This window comes from Semicossyphus pulcher, unplaced genomic scaffold (assembly GCF_022749685.1).
Source record: "Semicossyphus pulcher isolate SPU_LCO1_2020_fin unplaced genomic scaffold, fSemPul1.0.p SCAF_16, whole genome shotgun sequence".
NCBI lineage: Eukaryota > Metazoa > Chordata > Actinopteri > Labriformes > Labridae > Semicossyphus > Semicossyphus pulcher.
In genome coordinates, this window is record NW_027211670.1 from 12574998 (window position 1) to 12590920 (window position 15923).

A 15923-nucleotide genomic window follows, 5' to 3' on the forward strand; every position below is an offset into this window, starting at 1 on the left:
GCTTGAGGAGTCATTTTTGATCACAAAAGCCTTTTTTGTGCCATAGTAATTTTGCTGCGTCTCATTGATCAGCAACTAAAAAGACAACAGCGGAGGGACATCGAGCCCTATTTAAAGGTCAAACAACATTTGATAACCCATTAGCTGTTTTAGACGACAGCCAACGTTAGCATTCAACCACTTCCTGGCTAACATTACAGTTTCAGAGTGATACACGATATAAAAGGAAATTCATAAATCCCTAGCTAACATTACCATTAGCTACTGCAGGGTTAGCGCATTAGCTTGCTAACTAGGTAGGATATTTTAACAATTTAGCTTGCCAAAAAGTTAGCGAATAGGAAAAGTGTAACTTTCTAGCTAACATTAGAGGAATGGCCTGAATTTTCTTGCTAATGGTAATGTTAGCTAGGAAGTCATGCTTTTCCTCTTGTATCATGTAACACTAACCGTAATGTTAGCAAGGAAGTGGGTGAATTCTAGCGTTAGCTGTTGTCTAATGGTAGCTTATAATGTGTTAAATATGTTTTAACTTTAATATGGCTGGATATCCCTCCAGATTTTTACCATCCATTCTCTTTTTATTTGCTGAACAATCAAAAAGCAGTAAAACGATAATGAGTTATTAAATTCACTATGTTTATGTGCAAACCTGAAATGCAGCAGTAAGACAGTTTAACAGCATTTGAGCTTCTCACCTTGAGTGTGACATCAGAGGAAAAGGCTGATGTGTTAGCATGGTAGATTGCAGCCATTATGTACGGTGGTCGACAGTGGCAAACCCGCTGCAATGGCCCAAAAAAACATGTTTAATAATCATACACACTTACAATGATGAAAATGTACATGAACGACATACAGTCAAAAACACACAAATGCAGAAAATAAACGCAACAAAAAAAATGTTGCATATCCAGTCAACACAATAACAAGTGTTACGGGCCTGTAGGACCCTTGTTGGCCACCGTATGTTATGTTCTATGTAACAGTGGTACCAGCTAAAAAGTCTGAAGAAGAGCACGTTCTCTTGATATATTTTTTTGATATACTTGATTGTTTTTGGATCTAGCACCCACTAAAGGATGTGCGTGTCTGTATTTGATTTTTTTCTATACCAGTGGTTCCCAACCTTTTTTCCTTGGACCCCCCTGCTTGTGTCTAAGAAAGGTCTAGCCCCCCTTGCCTGCACACGAGCACACCAAAACAATGAAGTGTTTTATTCCGAATCTTTATTGGCAAAAATAAACACCAATCAGCTTATAGTTCGCAGAGGTGCGGCCTACAAAGCAGCTACTATATTTGAATGAGGACAAAAAAACCCCTATTTTTTAATAGTTGAACAGACTTTTGATTATCAAGTAAGTGCTTTTTTAATTATTTTATTTAACTAATCTTGATAGTCTCAGTGCAGACAAAGCCTTGCGTACCCAAAGTGGGGGCCCGGACCCCAGGTTGGGAACCACTGCTCTATACCAACAGAGAATGCTCAAAACCTTGGATAAGGTGTTTACATGCAGCCATATCCTGGTTTCAATTCAAGTACACCAGCATATCCCGAATTCCCAAAACCAGGATAAAGGCTTATCCCAGGTTCTGGAAAAAAAGGATGAAAAAGTTATATTTACAACACATGACTGGGATACTTCAACAACCAAATCATCATTTTGTTTTTTATTTTGTCTTCTTGTTTCTTTTTTTTTCTTGTATTGCATCCTTACCTTTCATCATCCTTCTGTCTATTTACATCTGTTGTCCTTTATACAGTCTTGTTGTTTCTGGTCTTGTATTTTAGGTTCTGTTGTTGTTGCCTTTAGAGTATCCTGCCTTTTGTAAACTCTTGTTTTAAAGGTGCTATATAAATAAAGTTATTATTATTATCATGATATTTATAACCAGGATACTGGTGCGCTTGTAAATGCTCTGTTTGTAAGATGGCTTCAATTTTAGTAATTTCTTCTAAACTGTTTTGATTAATTCACTCAGTGACATTTAAGGAAGCTGTTTCTGCTTAAGATGGCAGAGGATACCTAAAACTTTAACCTATAAAAAGTCTGAGATTATTCCTCCCACACACTGCACATTCACTTCTCCTCCATAATGCACAGTTTTCATAGCGTGGAGCTGGAATCCCAAGGCCTTGCCAACACAGAGGACTCATCAGGATGCCAGAGAGCAAGGTGTGAAGTGTCAAAGTTGGACGTACAGCCAGCGCATGTCTGTCTGCCTGCCTCGCTTCCTCTGACACTCATCCTACACCATTGGCTGCGCGCGGAGTGATTGACTGAGAGGTTGATTATGCTTCTTCCAGCCAGGTGGTTGGCAGCCGCAGAGACGCATATCACCAGATTGCTGCATCAGCCAAAGTGTGAGGCCACAGTTTCTGGCATCGGTGTGTCTGGACAAACATCACAGGAATAATAAAAAGATGCAGGGATGTCAATCATCACCTAAAATGTTTCTCTTTTTTTTCCCTCTCTATTTTGTTGGCAGCGTTCTCTCCATCTTGTATTTGTATCATTAGAGGCTTTTGAGCAACGCTGAGACGCAAGACAGGCAAAAAACTCGAGGATTCTCGGGTTCTTGTGGGAGAAAGGGAGAGTCTTTGATGTTGTGGAGCTTCATGGAGGCAAATAACACACTTTGATATTTCATAAGACATCTCTGCTTAAAAAAAAAAAAATGTCGGCACAAACATCTGCACACACCCTGTCAAAGATGAGGTTGAATTACCACCAAGCTGAAAGATTTGCAGCGTTTGTTGGCTGCAGATATTTGTCGTAGACACGGTGCAGCTCTACTGAAAGTTCCAATATTTTCCAGAGGACTGCTGAGTGAACGTCTGTCCTCTTTGATTTCCTGAGGAAGAGAAATCAGTGTTTGGATGCACATAAAAGGTAATGTATTCATAAAAAGCTGTGATGAGTGCAGCTGTCTCCAGCATCTGACATCCAATCTGAGACAAGCCGCCCGGGGAGGTTGGACCATCCTCCACCGTGTGACTGTGAGTGTGAGTGTGTGCGTGTGCACTGATGTTTATTGGCACAACAAAGAATTTATCGTCTGATTGAAAAAGATTTGAATCCAAGCGTCGGAAAACACTCAAGTTGATCTTTTAATGACATGATAATTTAACTCAGATTAAGTCTAATTGACATCAATAGTCAATGAAAATCTGTTTTTTGAATGGACAGGGTTTTTTTTCTTAAATGGTGAATCAATCAAGATATCAGTAGATCAATAAATGAACATAAAATGTTACTTGGACGTTTGTACATTATTTATTATATTGGTTTGCAGGCATATTAAAGTATCGCATAAGATCAGCTAAATGTAAAATAGAAATCAGATCAAAGGCAAAATCATTGAAAGTCAAGTGTTTAACCTTGTAAACATCTCCATGTGGTGTTCATGTGCTACAAGACATATCAGGGACAACATAAGCAGTCATCTCCATGGCTGGGCCCGTCTGCTTTTAAACTGCAGTGTACCAAGGACAGGCTGAACAACACATTTTCAGATTGGCAGGTTTGAGACGTCACAAACCTAAGGAGCCAATCCCGTTAATGGACGGGGTGACGCTATGCATATCATTATATGTTACCTATGGCAACCACTTGGGCAATGCTCGAGCCAGCTGTAACAGTCATCGTAATTTCTTGCAAACTCACTACTGACTACTAACGTTACTACTGCTAATTACTACATTTCAAGCTAGCTAAGTTTCAACAAGTTGTCACTAAACGACGGCAGAGACGTGTTTTGTTTTCACGACAGAGGGGGCGGTTGTAAATTTGCATAGTGGGCGTGGCCTATGCAGATACAGGAATTTTTAATGAGGTAAAAGGAGGAGATGCCTCGGGAGCAATTCATATTGAAGAAAAAACACATCAGACACAATTCATTATTTCAAGCAGAGCTTTTTATACGTCTTAAAAAATGACTGGAGCTGCTCTTCAAAAGTTTTTATTCACCATTTAACAATTTATCATTTGCACTCTATTTGTTGCTTTGAAAATGTTACGTTCTGTGTTAATTAATAAAGACGTGTCAGGAAAAATTGTTTGATTTCAAATTGGGCCGCTGCAGTCTCAGGTTTGGGAACGGCTGCTTTGAGGAATTTGCATATCAAACCAAGAGTGATGTGAACTTTCAAATAGCATCACATATTGGAGCGGATTTGTGCTGGATTATCTTTCTTCTAACATCATCCAGGTTCAGTTTGTCGCTTCTTTAAGACTGCCCAAAAAACACCAACACTGTCCTTAAAGGTGCGTTTGAAAAATGGCCGTCCTTCTGATATAATTTCCATGAAGCCAATTATTGTGTTGTGTTCACGAACAGGAGGATTATGTTGCCGTTACAAACAACTCTACCTCTTCCCTCATTGTTGCTCCAGCTTTGCGAGGCTTCCTGCTAAGCGAGCGCTGCCTCATGATGTAAACCCCCATCAAAGTATCCTAACGCACCGCATGTGGGCTCAGGTGCGGTCTTGGAGTCCAGGGGTGGCTGGTACATCTGATGTGTTTCGGTTTGCCGCGGTTTGCTTGCGGTTCATGTGGAGGCAGCCTTGGGATGAGGCTTGTTATTCTCCTCAGTGAGACACGAGGCACGCACTCTAATTAGAACACATCTCCTGGTGAGAGAGATGCTGAGGTCTGACTACTACTCCTACAATCTAATCAGCTTTCTACCTCACTTTAGCTCCTGCACTGAAAAAAACAGACTCTTTTACGTCTCACAAACAGATACAACAGTGAGGAGATGGCACCAAACGACCGTTTCTAATTTGGAGGACTTTTGCAGGATTTCACAGATCTAAATCTTGAAAGGGCACGTGCCCAACAGACTCTCACGCCTTTGCCAGCTTCCTCTCACTCTTTGATGGATTAGAAAGGCAACATAGCTGTTGATTTGTAACATCAATGCAAAGATCTAACTAATTTGTGCCCACCTCAATCAACATTTTTAATCATGTTCTTTAAAGCTTTAGGGCCTGTGCAACAGCCTCATGGTGTTCTTATCTTGTTTTAATTATCAGTGTTATGTGTTATGTGGAACATGTGTGATGTATGCCAGCTGTGGTTGTCATTGGTGTGTGCTACTCTTTCTACGTGTTAAATGTTGTTTATTTTTTATTTATTTGTACTACTGTAGAGACAGCTAAATGTGTGCAGCATTCGAGTCCAAGATAAATTTCCCTAAGGGGACATGGTATCATATCTTATCTTATGATACCATATCGTATCGTCTTGTATCAGATCGTATTATATTGTTTCTTATCATTGTATTATTTTGTATCATATGGTATATTGTATCCTAAAGTATTTTATCATATCATATCATTTCATATCATATTATATCATATCTTACCTTATCGTATTGTGTTGTATCTTATTGTATTGTATGGTATAATTTTTATTGTATCATATGATATATATGGTATCGTATTGTTTCGTATCATGTCGTCTCTTATTGGATCGTATCATATTGTTTCGTATCGTATCGTATCACAATATATCGTATCATATCGTATCATATCGTTTTGTAACGTATTATATTGTATCGTAACATTTTATCATATCGTATAATTTCGTATCATATCATATAGTATCTTATTTTATCTTATCGTATTGTTTTGTATCGTATGGTGTATTGTATCGTAACATAATGTACTGTATCATATGGTATCATATTATATAGTATCTTACTGTATCGTTTTGTGTTTTATGGTATGATATGGTATTGTTTGTATCGCATTGTATCTTATAATATGGTATCATTATACATATTGTGTGTTATGGTATTGTATCGTAACGTATTGTTATTGCATGCTGTGGTATCATATTGTATGGTATGGTATCAAATATCATACGGTATTGTATCATATGTTGTTGCGTCCTCCGGTATCGCTTCATATCCTGTGGTTTTGTACCATATGGTATCGTATTGTATCATACTATAACCTATTGTTTGGTATCGTGTTGTACCATATCGTATTATATTGTATCACATCATCTGATATTGTCTAGTATGATATGGTATCGTATCTTATCCTATTGTTTTGTATTTTTACAATGTCTTGCTGCTTTTAAACTGTTCCACCAGTGACACAATGGCTTCATTTCTATCATAATTTTAAATCGTGCAATGGCCAACACATTAAATCATGCCACCTACTTCACTTCCCTGGTTTCCCCCATAAGCTTAATGGAGCACATCACATGCACATGCTTATTAAGTGTCATCCCCACAGACTGCAGTTCCAACACTGGTCCACAAATAGTAGTGGAACGCGTATCATTACGTACCGGAGACTGTGCCACAGTTGTCAGCATTTCATTTTAATTTGGCTCCTAAGCCACTGGTGATTCCGACCGCTGGGACATCCTGTCGGCCGCAGAAGTTAAACTATTCTGAAGCGTTCGGACTGAACGAGGTACACGGCTGAGTCTCTGCCTCTGCAGTGTCAGCTGCTGTCTCACTCGGATTCCGGGGGAACCTCATTCTATCTCATGTGAACATCCCGATTAAATGCTTTGTGATGTTTTAATTCAGCGCTGCTTAAATGGAGCATACATGTAAAATGCATTCTCCTGTAGGCGTGCATTAGGAATTGTAACAGCTTTATTAACAATGGAACGATATAAAAAAATATTGCAATATTAAGGTTTCAGAGAGGATTCCTTTTACAGTCATCGTTCTCCACTGCTTCCTTCTTACTTCATTAAAAATCCAGAAGAGTGAATGTTTGAAGCTACATTAACCAACAGGGAGTCTGTATTTTGTTCCTCATGCACATCACTGTGACGTTTAAACTCAAGTCTGCCTTTAGCGATTAAGCTTGATTTAAGGTTATTTTCTGTGCTGCAGAGAAAAGTAGACCCTTTCTGTTGTGTTTGCAACACTTTGCTAAAACGCAGCTTTAAATATTAATCGATGTTAGATCATGACGTTCCCAAATTGTTCAAAACGAAGCGTCTTTGTAAAACTCTCAAAGGAATGCGAGAGATAAAATAAAATGTGTCTTGTCCTTGAAGACTTATTTTTAGTCTCAACTAGTACTCATAAATAGTGCATTAAAGTGTTAATCCTTCAGGTATTTTGAGCATTAAATAATTACCAGGCGGCTCCTTCGGGATGAAACAGGAAATAGGAAAAATTTTAGGATTAAAAATGTAATCCAAACACACAACACATTAAACACAACCTCGTATGGGGGATTTGTTTGCAATGGTTCATTTAGTGATAATGTTTCATAACAACATAAGTTTCGGTATCAGTTCTAACAAATACTCATTAAGCCTAACAAGCACCTCATTAGCTGCAGTGCAAATAGGTCACATCATAGCGCTCCTGAATGCAAAGGATTTCATGATTTGCATGGGCTGCTTCCTGGGGGGATTCATATTTGAAAAGAAAGCTGAGTGTGTGAGAAAAGGAGAGAGAGAGTTTTGACCTGCAAGCAATCTCTGGAGAGCCATGCACTCGCAGACTCTAATCAGACTCCGCGAGCTGATGCTTGTTCTTGGGGATTCGCTCCTCTTCCAGCCCTCAGGCCTAATTGGGACCCATGTGGACCATACAGAGAGTTGCCGCTCGCAGCGACGGCCGCACAGACGCTCACCTGCGTGTCAGAGAGTCCACAGAAATGAGCTGCCGGGCGAGCATGATGACAAGAAGGGCATCGGAGGCGGCGCGGCCGCACAGCCTCACGCCCCCCACCTGGAGGTCGAGAGAGTTTAATGAATGTTGGGACACGGAGTAAAAAAGGAAAGAGAAGCTGCGAGGAGAAAAAAATACAGACGTCTAGGATGAGAAAAAGTCACAGAGAGTTGAGCACCTTTTATGATTCTTCTCTTAACAATGCACTATGACCACGGCAAAAGAGGCAGAGAATGAGGAGAGTGAAGCCTGAACGTATAGCGAGGTAAAAATAAGACCAGGTTTTTAGGCGTCTTCTGCTCGTCTTTCTGTATTTTTATATCAAACAGCGAGAAATCTTCAAAGGATTCTCTGTTACATGCAAATTTCAACAGGGCTTCAGATGGAGTAGTATTCAGACAGATAAAAGTAGCAGACTTCTGAGGTATGTAGATAACAGTGAGGACCAACATGTCCTACATTTCACTGGGAGTGAATCTTCTTAATGATTAGTATTAGTTAAGGAAACTGTATCTCTGAGTTCAACGCTCCAGCGTCTATTAGGATGCTGAGTAAGTCTCTGCTGTCCTGTACGTCCGTCCTTCAGTGAACCCTCACAGTCTGTATGCACCGTCCATGTCTCTGCTGCTTACTCGCAGGACCGTCCTTTTATAATATTGATATAATTATAGTACTTATTGCGATAAGTACAAGAGAAGAGGTCCAGAAGGAGGTAATGCATTTGCATTCAAAGCACCAAATCACCTCCTCTATCCTTGCTTGTGTTTTACAAGCTGGTTATTTCCCCTGTTTTTACAGTGTGGTGTCAGTCTGGCTCGAGCTCAGACAGTCCGGCTTTAGTATTCATACCAGGTAGCAGAATCCAAACTTTTCACTGCAATCATGTGACACGCAGTCCCAGAATCTATTTGATAACCTGCCACGACTAGGTGTTGCCTGCTTTGTCTTTGAAAAGTGATTGAAATTCTTTACACCTACACCCCCTCATCCACCTACCGCCACGAGGCACACAACAAACCATACAGAATGGAACAAACCACCTGAAAGCACATGTTTTCACTGGCAGGTGTCGGATTCAAAAACAGCAAGTGTTCTTCTCTTAAAATGGGAGGAGAGTGTGATTAAATGTGCTTCAGATGAGAGGATTAATAACTGTGTTTGTGCTTCAGTTTGATTTAATGGAGTTCATGGACAAGCGTCGTGGATAAGGCAGTGATTAAATACATTTGTAACAAAAATACAAACATGAATTCAGCAAATAAAGCAGAGAGAACAAAGTGAAGTGTGCATTTTACAGCGACTTTTCCATTCACACAGATTCAAGCTGGAAAGAACGTGAAAGAAACCCTGTATAGAAACCAATGCACCGGCAGTAAGTGATATACGGTGCTTCATACTTGCATTATGGCTTCACATTTAAGCTCTACCACCACAGTGCTGCAGCTTAATTCTGCTCTCCCTGAAGACTTCACTGACATTTTCCAAGGTCTTGCTTTCAAGCCCTGCCTTGATTAGTGAAGCAGGTTTTAAGAGGAACTAATCCCGTTCCCTGGAATCTCCTCCTTTTACCAACCAGTCAGCAAATAGAGGATGTAGTCAGCAGTAAAACAAAGTTACAGGAGCAGAAATAACGTGATCCTGGAGCTGAAATGATGGCTATATCTGGTGTCAAACAGGATGCGGATGATCACAAGTGCAAAAGCAATGTCATATCAGATGTTTCAAGGAATAATACTGCTTTGCTGGAGAGTGTTAGCTGTTTAGCGTTGACAGATTACTACAGTGGCTGACGAGGGCAAAGTCTGCAAGGGCCCAAAAGATTTCCATTTGGAGAAACAGGGCAGGAAATTCATAAACGATGCTAATTCAAACTGAGCAAACCTATCAGATGGACGGATAGCTTTGTTATAGTAGCTGCTGCTGCTAAGTGCAGCTGCTCCGAAGCTACTGTGCTACAAAGAAGTGTAAAAGCCAACACTATCCCAATTCTCAGTAGTCCCATAGCTAGCAAGCTAGTACCCTTGGCTGCATGGCTAACTGAGCTTACTAGAGCCGCTTTCCCGCTGGTCAGAAAACCTGCTAATACCCGCTAACACCTGGCTTTTTAGTGGGAAAGGTTACAATCGGCATTCAGACTTGGGTCAAATGACGCTGCAGTAGACCCGGGTAATTATCGCCTCGGCTCAGATCAGTATTGATTGGAACACAAAACCCGGGTCAACACGCTAATCTCCGCCCCCTCTCCGGCGCGATGCTATGCTCCGTCGGTAACTTCTGCGACTCCTTGTCATCTCAGCTACAAATTCCTCCCGTCTCCATCCGAGCAGCACTCCAACATCGTTCCCAATTTGTCGGCGCCGAGTTTAATAGATACAATAAAGAGCTTACACCGTAACATCTTCACTTTACTAACCCTGTCTCAGGCGGATTTGTGACATCAGCCAGTGACGCAGCAGAAAAGAGACCGACAGGAGTATACTCCACTGGCAATGGGAAAAAAGACAATCAGCATCTATAAGCGTGTCTTCCCGGGTCTGAAAAACCTGCGCCAACGCGCTAATTTCGGTGGGAACGGGGGAACCGCTAACAGCAGCTACACCTAGCAGCAACAGTTACTGAAGCCAAGTCATCTGTCCATCAAAAAACATTTCTCCAAAAAATATGATCTTTCTTCATGAAAATAAGACACTGAAGTTATTTGGGTTATTTTGTGTAATGTATGTAGTTTTGTTTTTGCACAGCAGTTTTGTTTGCGAAAAAACCCCCACTGCTGCTAAGTGTAACTGCTGCTAGCTAAGTTAGCCATGCAGCTAGCAGTACTATTAGCTGACTAGACCAGCTATGAAAGCACTGAGAATAGGGAAAGTGTTGGTGTTAACACCTCTAACTTGCACAGTAGCTTCATGGGAGCTACACTTAGCAACAGTTAGTTTAACAAAGCTATCAGTCCAACAAAAAACATCTCTCCATAAAACATGACCCTCGTTTCTCCTGCGTCACATTTTTTCTTTTGTAGCATGCTTCCGTTGTTTGTGAACTTGCAGAGTTTGAGTTTGCAGCCTGTTTCTGCTCATGTAAATATGTAAATGCTCTTGGTGGCCACCGTATATTACTGAAAGTAAATCCATATTTGTTGAACATTTCTGGAAATCTTACTTGTACACTATAGATGTCTCAAACCTCTACTCCCACTTGAAATCATGTCCCACCATTTCATAAAACTTGACATTGTAAGGTCTATAGAAGTCTCTCAGTTGCTCAATAGCGTCTCTGTCTATCTGCACATGAGTTCTGCCCTTTGACTTGCCCAGGCAGCGCGGCGAGCCGCTGCTCTCCGGCTTCTTAAGGCAAGGGAAGCCCTTGGTGCGGTTGAAATAGAAGTGTTTGTCTGTGACAATTCGCTTTAACCCAAGGAAGTCTTGCACCCGTGCCAACTCCCCTGCTGGGTCTGTGATAAGACGCTCCCCGCTTACAAAGTGGATCTGAGCCAAAGGGAAGTAGCGGAGCCAGTTCTCCAGATGCAGAACGTACAGGCCGATGCGGATGGCGTTCCAAGACATGTCCACGATGCCAAGACTCTGGTTTCTGAAGGCCAGATCCTGGAAGCTGGGCAGGTCAGGAGTTTTGGTTAAAGTTTGAGTGTAGTCTGATATTGCACGAGTGACGGGGTCCCGCACCACCACGATGAGCTTTGTATCTCGAGACATTGCTGATATCCGATGAGGCGTCTCTTTTGTCACAAAGTAGCTTGGCGTCTTCTCCATCGTTATTTGGCTTTCAAGAGTCCTTGGCATTAAACCTCTGAATGAAAGATGAAAACACAAAGTAAAAGTTCCAGCAGGATAAGGGTTTCTCATTTTCATTCACATTACTTAAAGTGTTTTATAACATTCTCTTGCTGTTTCGAATCGCCTAAATACCACAAAGGCTAACAGATTCAGACACAGAGGACATAGCGTCCTTGCGTTCACTCCGTCAAAAGGAAAAAGTGTGTATCAGATCTCTATTTAGGGCAGGATAACTCAAGTGAGTTTCAAAGGCACAAAACCAACTGAGAAGCTCCAGTTTGGCCACGAACCCAGTTTCTTCATGTAAATGATAATAAGAGCACTGACGCACAGTCATAGTAGTCTGTTGTCACAGGAGACCTGTCTCGCAGACAGCTCTCCTGTGCATCAGCACGCCTGGTTCAAGAGTAATAAATCACCATAAATGCAAACTGAACACATATAGCAGAGTGAGGTTACTTCTGGGTCCTCAAACTAGGCCATTGTAGTCTTCAAAGGGATGATTGGAACAGGTATGTCCTCACTGAGCAAAGTTTGGAGTTTGATTGGAACCCAAGAACGAGGACACAGTTTACTTAAAGCCTGTAAGAAGGCATTACAACTATTTTCATAAACAAAGTCTACGTCTTGTTTGATTGATTAATTTGGTCTGATAACGTCAGAAAAGTACTCATTGCTTTTTTTTTGGCCCAAATCTGATTCATTTTGAGTGTCGTTTTAACACTTTGACTTCACTTGTGAATTTGGATGAGACATTCGATGGCTACTTGACTAACAAATACAAGCAAGAGCAGATCTTGTCGAAACCATAGACTATATTTAAGAAGTGGAAGTAGCCATTGTAACATGGCGGCCATTTTTCTCTGAAGTCTCGCTCAGGGTGGGAAGCTAAAATGCTTTTGTATGTTGTGCTGCGGTGTCCAAGATCTGCAAATCGTTTAAACAGAAGTCATTTGAACATTACTGATAACTTGCTAGCTACTTACTTAGCTACCTAGCTACAGCTAAGTCACAACAGCTAACATTAGCATTCAACCAATATCTAGCTGACCTTAACTTCCGCAAGCTAGCTGACAACACCGTTAGCTTTGGTTTAACACCTACCTTTGGTATTTTGTAACACTATTCACAGGTAATGTTAGGAAATGGCAGAAGTTATCAATAATGTTGTTTTATCTTGAAATATGGCCAAATGTCTCTCTGAATTTTCACTATCCACCGTCTTTACAGTTGGTTATAAATCAGGAAATGTTGAAGTAACAGCTATTTGTAAGAAATGTACCTTTGTCATCTACATCTCTATGCTGGTTGACAGTTTACCATCGTAGCTACTTCAATCAATCACAGGTAGTCATGCTCTAAGGATTTTCCTGCTTAATATTCATATTTATTCATGATATTATACCATTATTTACTAAATGAACATCATGCTGTATTGAAGAAGATGGAAACGAGCGATAAAGATCTTAAACTCAATAGAAGAATGTTGACTGAAGGAATAAGTGGGGCCAGTTTCTCATCTGGTTCCATAGAATACGACTTCAAGTGGAGTCGCCCCCTGCTGGCCACTTCTGCAATAGCTTCATTTTGGACACCTAGATGCTACAACCGCTTCCTTTATACAGTCTATGATTGGATGGACTGCTGATTGACTAACATGGGGCGGCTGTGGCTCAGTGGTAGAGTCGGTCATCTCGCAATCGGAAGGTTGGTGGTTCGATCCCTGACTGCTACAGTCACATATCGAAGTGTGCTTGGGCAAGACACTGAACCGAAAAGTGCTCCTGAAGGCACAGGCATCGGGTATGAATGGGGCACGGAGATGGAGATTGGCACTTAGGCCATTTATATACAAGTGTCACATCACGTGTGAAGTAGCGGATGATTAAGCTGCCAATTTAGCGTAATGACACAGTACTGAGGTATAACGTTGAAAGAAACAGGATCAACATTTGACACAACCAATTAGAGAAGTCGCAGATGAATTTTTTGTGCTTATATTCTGGAAACAACCTGTCACATACCTTTCAGTTGTTTTCCACTGTCTGCTTAGGGCCCACCCACCTGGCTTTGCACTGTAGCATTTAGCACCATTTGTCATTTGATTCTTCTCTAATGTCTGTGGCCGTCAGGTGGCCTTCTGATTCATCACTGCTCGGCAAGTTAACTTTTTCACTCCGCCTTTGTCTTTATCATTTAGTTTCACTATTAATATAATGAACCAAATGCATGCATCAAGCACAGTCCGCTGCGTATTGACACTCTCCGTCTGGCCTTTATAGATGAGTGTTTACAATAGACTTTCAGAATTTCACTCTGTTTTGAGAGAGCGATCCTCAAAAGTCAGCGCTGGCCTTGACCTTTTCTCTGCGGCTTTGACAGGTGACAGTCAAACGGCGGTAATAGGCGAGGGTTCACATCCGGCGCACATTCCTCAGACACATCTCGGAGATAAAAGGGTTCCGGCCGAGCTTCAGCTCCGACGAGTGCCAATTAGTGGAGATACAGTGAGTCTTTAATTATTTCATAATACTGCTGATACACAGGCCTCCTGCGGGCCGCGTGACAGCCGATCATTAACATGGGATGTATTCGGAGGTTGTGTTTATTTCAAGCCTAAATCGGAACATATTTCTGCTCTGTATGTGTTATTCTGGGGTTAAATCAATGATGTGAATGCCATACAACGAAACTCTCACAGTCGCACTAAAGCTGCGTCATGTACCATTTAGCAATCAATGAATCAGCCACTCTGCATCGATTTTGAGGTATTATGTCCACATACAAACAAGTAAACAGCTCAGAGGCCTGGTGGATGGAGTCCCACACTCTGCGGTTTACACTGTTCGCCTCCAGAGGTTGGAGTTTTTGAGAAATCGGACGATTCGCTCGAGAAAGAGGACCACTGATGTGCCGATGTAGACACAGCTCAGGCCTGCTTCTTTTTCTTGCGAGAGCGAAACCAGCGGAGAGACGCAGGTAACGTTTCGTGTTGTGTCTACCTCATGTAGACAGAGCGGCACCGTGGAGAGGAGGACATTGCATTTTTGACAGTGAGAAGCAGGCGAAGAGGGGATTTAATTTTCAGGAGATGGAGACTTTCCACACTACAGGGTTAAAATAAGTGTTTAATCAGGGAACAACCCGGAGAAATAAGTGATACTACAGCTTCATGTGCAAAAAACCAGCCTTAACTCCCTTTATCTTCAAATTTAGGATACTTTGAAATAAATGCGAATTCTGTATTGGCCAAGTAACGTCAGCATATTTTAGATTAAAAGGCACATTTTTTACATTATGTGCTGCATAGCAAAATATAGATGATGTTATGCCATCCGTATGCAGTTATGCTGAAAGGAAAGGGCAAGATATCAATTTAAAGGTGTTACAAGCAGAGACTCCCATGAGGCTTTGAGAGGCCCCAGCCAAATAGAAAGGCCCCTCTGTTATGAATTAGTTGCTTATTAGTCATCTGATTACACAACTGTAAATGGATACTGGTGTGATTAAGTTTCAACTGCTTCTAAGGTGAATAAAACTTTTACAATTGATACAACAACCTGATAAAACACTGTCACTGTCTTGTTCTCACTAGATCACGTGACCACTGGGACAGCTACGCGTGCACCTGTGCAGGTGCTGCTCTCACCTGTACCACTCCAGCCCCCTGTCGTAGTTCCTGTCAAAGAAGTGCGTCTCGGTGCCAGCCGCGCGCACGTCCGGATGAATCCGTATGAACTCCAGAACCGCTCTCGTGCCTCCTTTTTTCACTCCGACGATGATCGCGTTCGGTAACTTTTTATTCCCAAACTTTAGATTGCTCATGGGCGGGCTGGGCGTGTCGTTCCTGACGATGTGCAGGCTGGAAGAAGGAGGTCTCTGCTCGCTTTGGACGCTGCTCGGCTGCAGGGCGCAGGACGGAGACTTCTGGATGCGTCTTTTGGATCCGTGAACCAGGACGCGCTGGCAGCTGGGCGTCGGATCACCTGACGTTTGCATGATGCTGTCTGCTGGGAACAGCGCGCAGTAGCACAAATATGACAGAAAAAGCGATAATAAGCAAATTGATGTCCTTGTGAGGCGATGCGAGAAGGGAAGAAGTCGCGTGAAGAGGAGCACGCATGCCATCTCTCCATGGAAATGAACAGTGCATGATTTTCTAATTGATTTCCGTCCTTTCTGATTGTTTTAGTCGCTCAAGTAGCAAAACAGTCCTTTATCTCCAAAGCAGAATGAATAAGACAAGAAAGAGCACCTAAAAACAATCCATAATCTGCGTCCCGTCCTCTCAGCTCCAATTTTCAAACGACACCCTCCTGTAAAACTCCTGGACGCCTCCATGGTCACCGCGCGCGAGAGAGGAGCGGAGGAAGCGCGCGATCTGACAGCAGCTCCAAGCCGGCTGAGGGACGGGGAAGATATTTCAACACGGTGACGTCACAGCATCTTTGCATTAAAAAAAAAAGAAAAGTA

General features: G+C 41.8%; 1 protein-coding gene across 1 annotated transcript; it reads right to left on the minus strand.

Moving 5' to 3' along the window:
- Positions 1-10844: 10844 nt before the first annotated feature.
- On the minus strand, positions 10845-15578 carry LOC138593635 (heparan sulfate glucosamine 3-O-sulfotransferase 2-like). Its single transcript, XM_069664709.1, has 2 exons — positions 15100-15578; positions 10845-11463 (listed from the first exon to the last, which is right to left on the minus strand). The coding sequence occupies exons 1-2, from the start codon at positions 15576-15578 to the stop codon at positions 10845-10847; spliced, it is 1098 nt and encodes a 365-aa protein (XP_069520810.1).
- Positions 15579-15923: the final 345 nt, after the last annotated feature.

Coding starts and splice junctions, on each gene's coding strand:
- LOC138593635 (XM_069664709.1), bottom strand. CDS start 15,578: ATGGCATGCGTGCTCCTCTTCACGCGACTTCTTCCCTTCTCGCATCGC. Junction 11,464..15,099: donor AGGGGGCTGGAGTGGTACAG/GTGAGAGCAGCA, acceptor TCTTTCATTCAG/AGGTTTAATGCCAAGGACTC.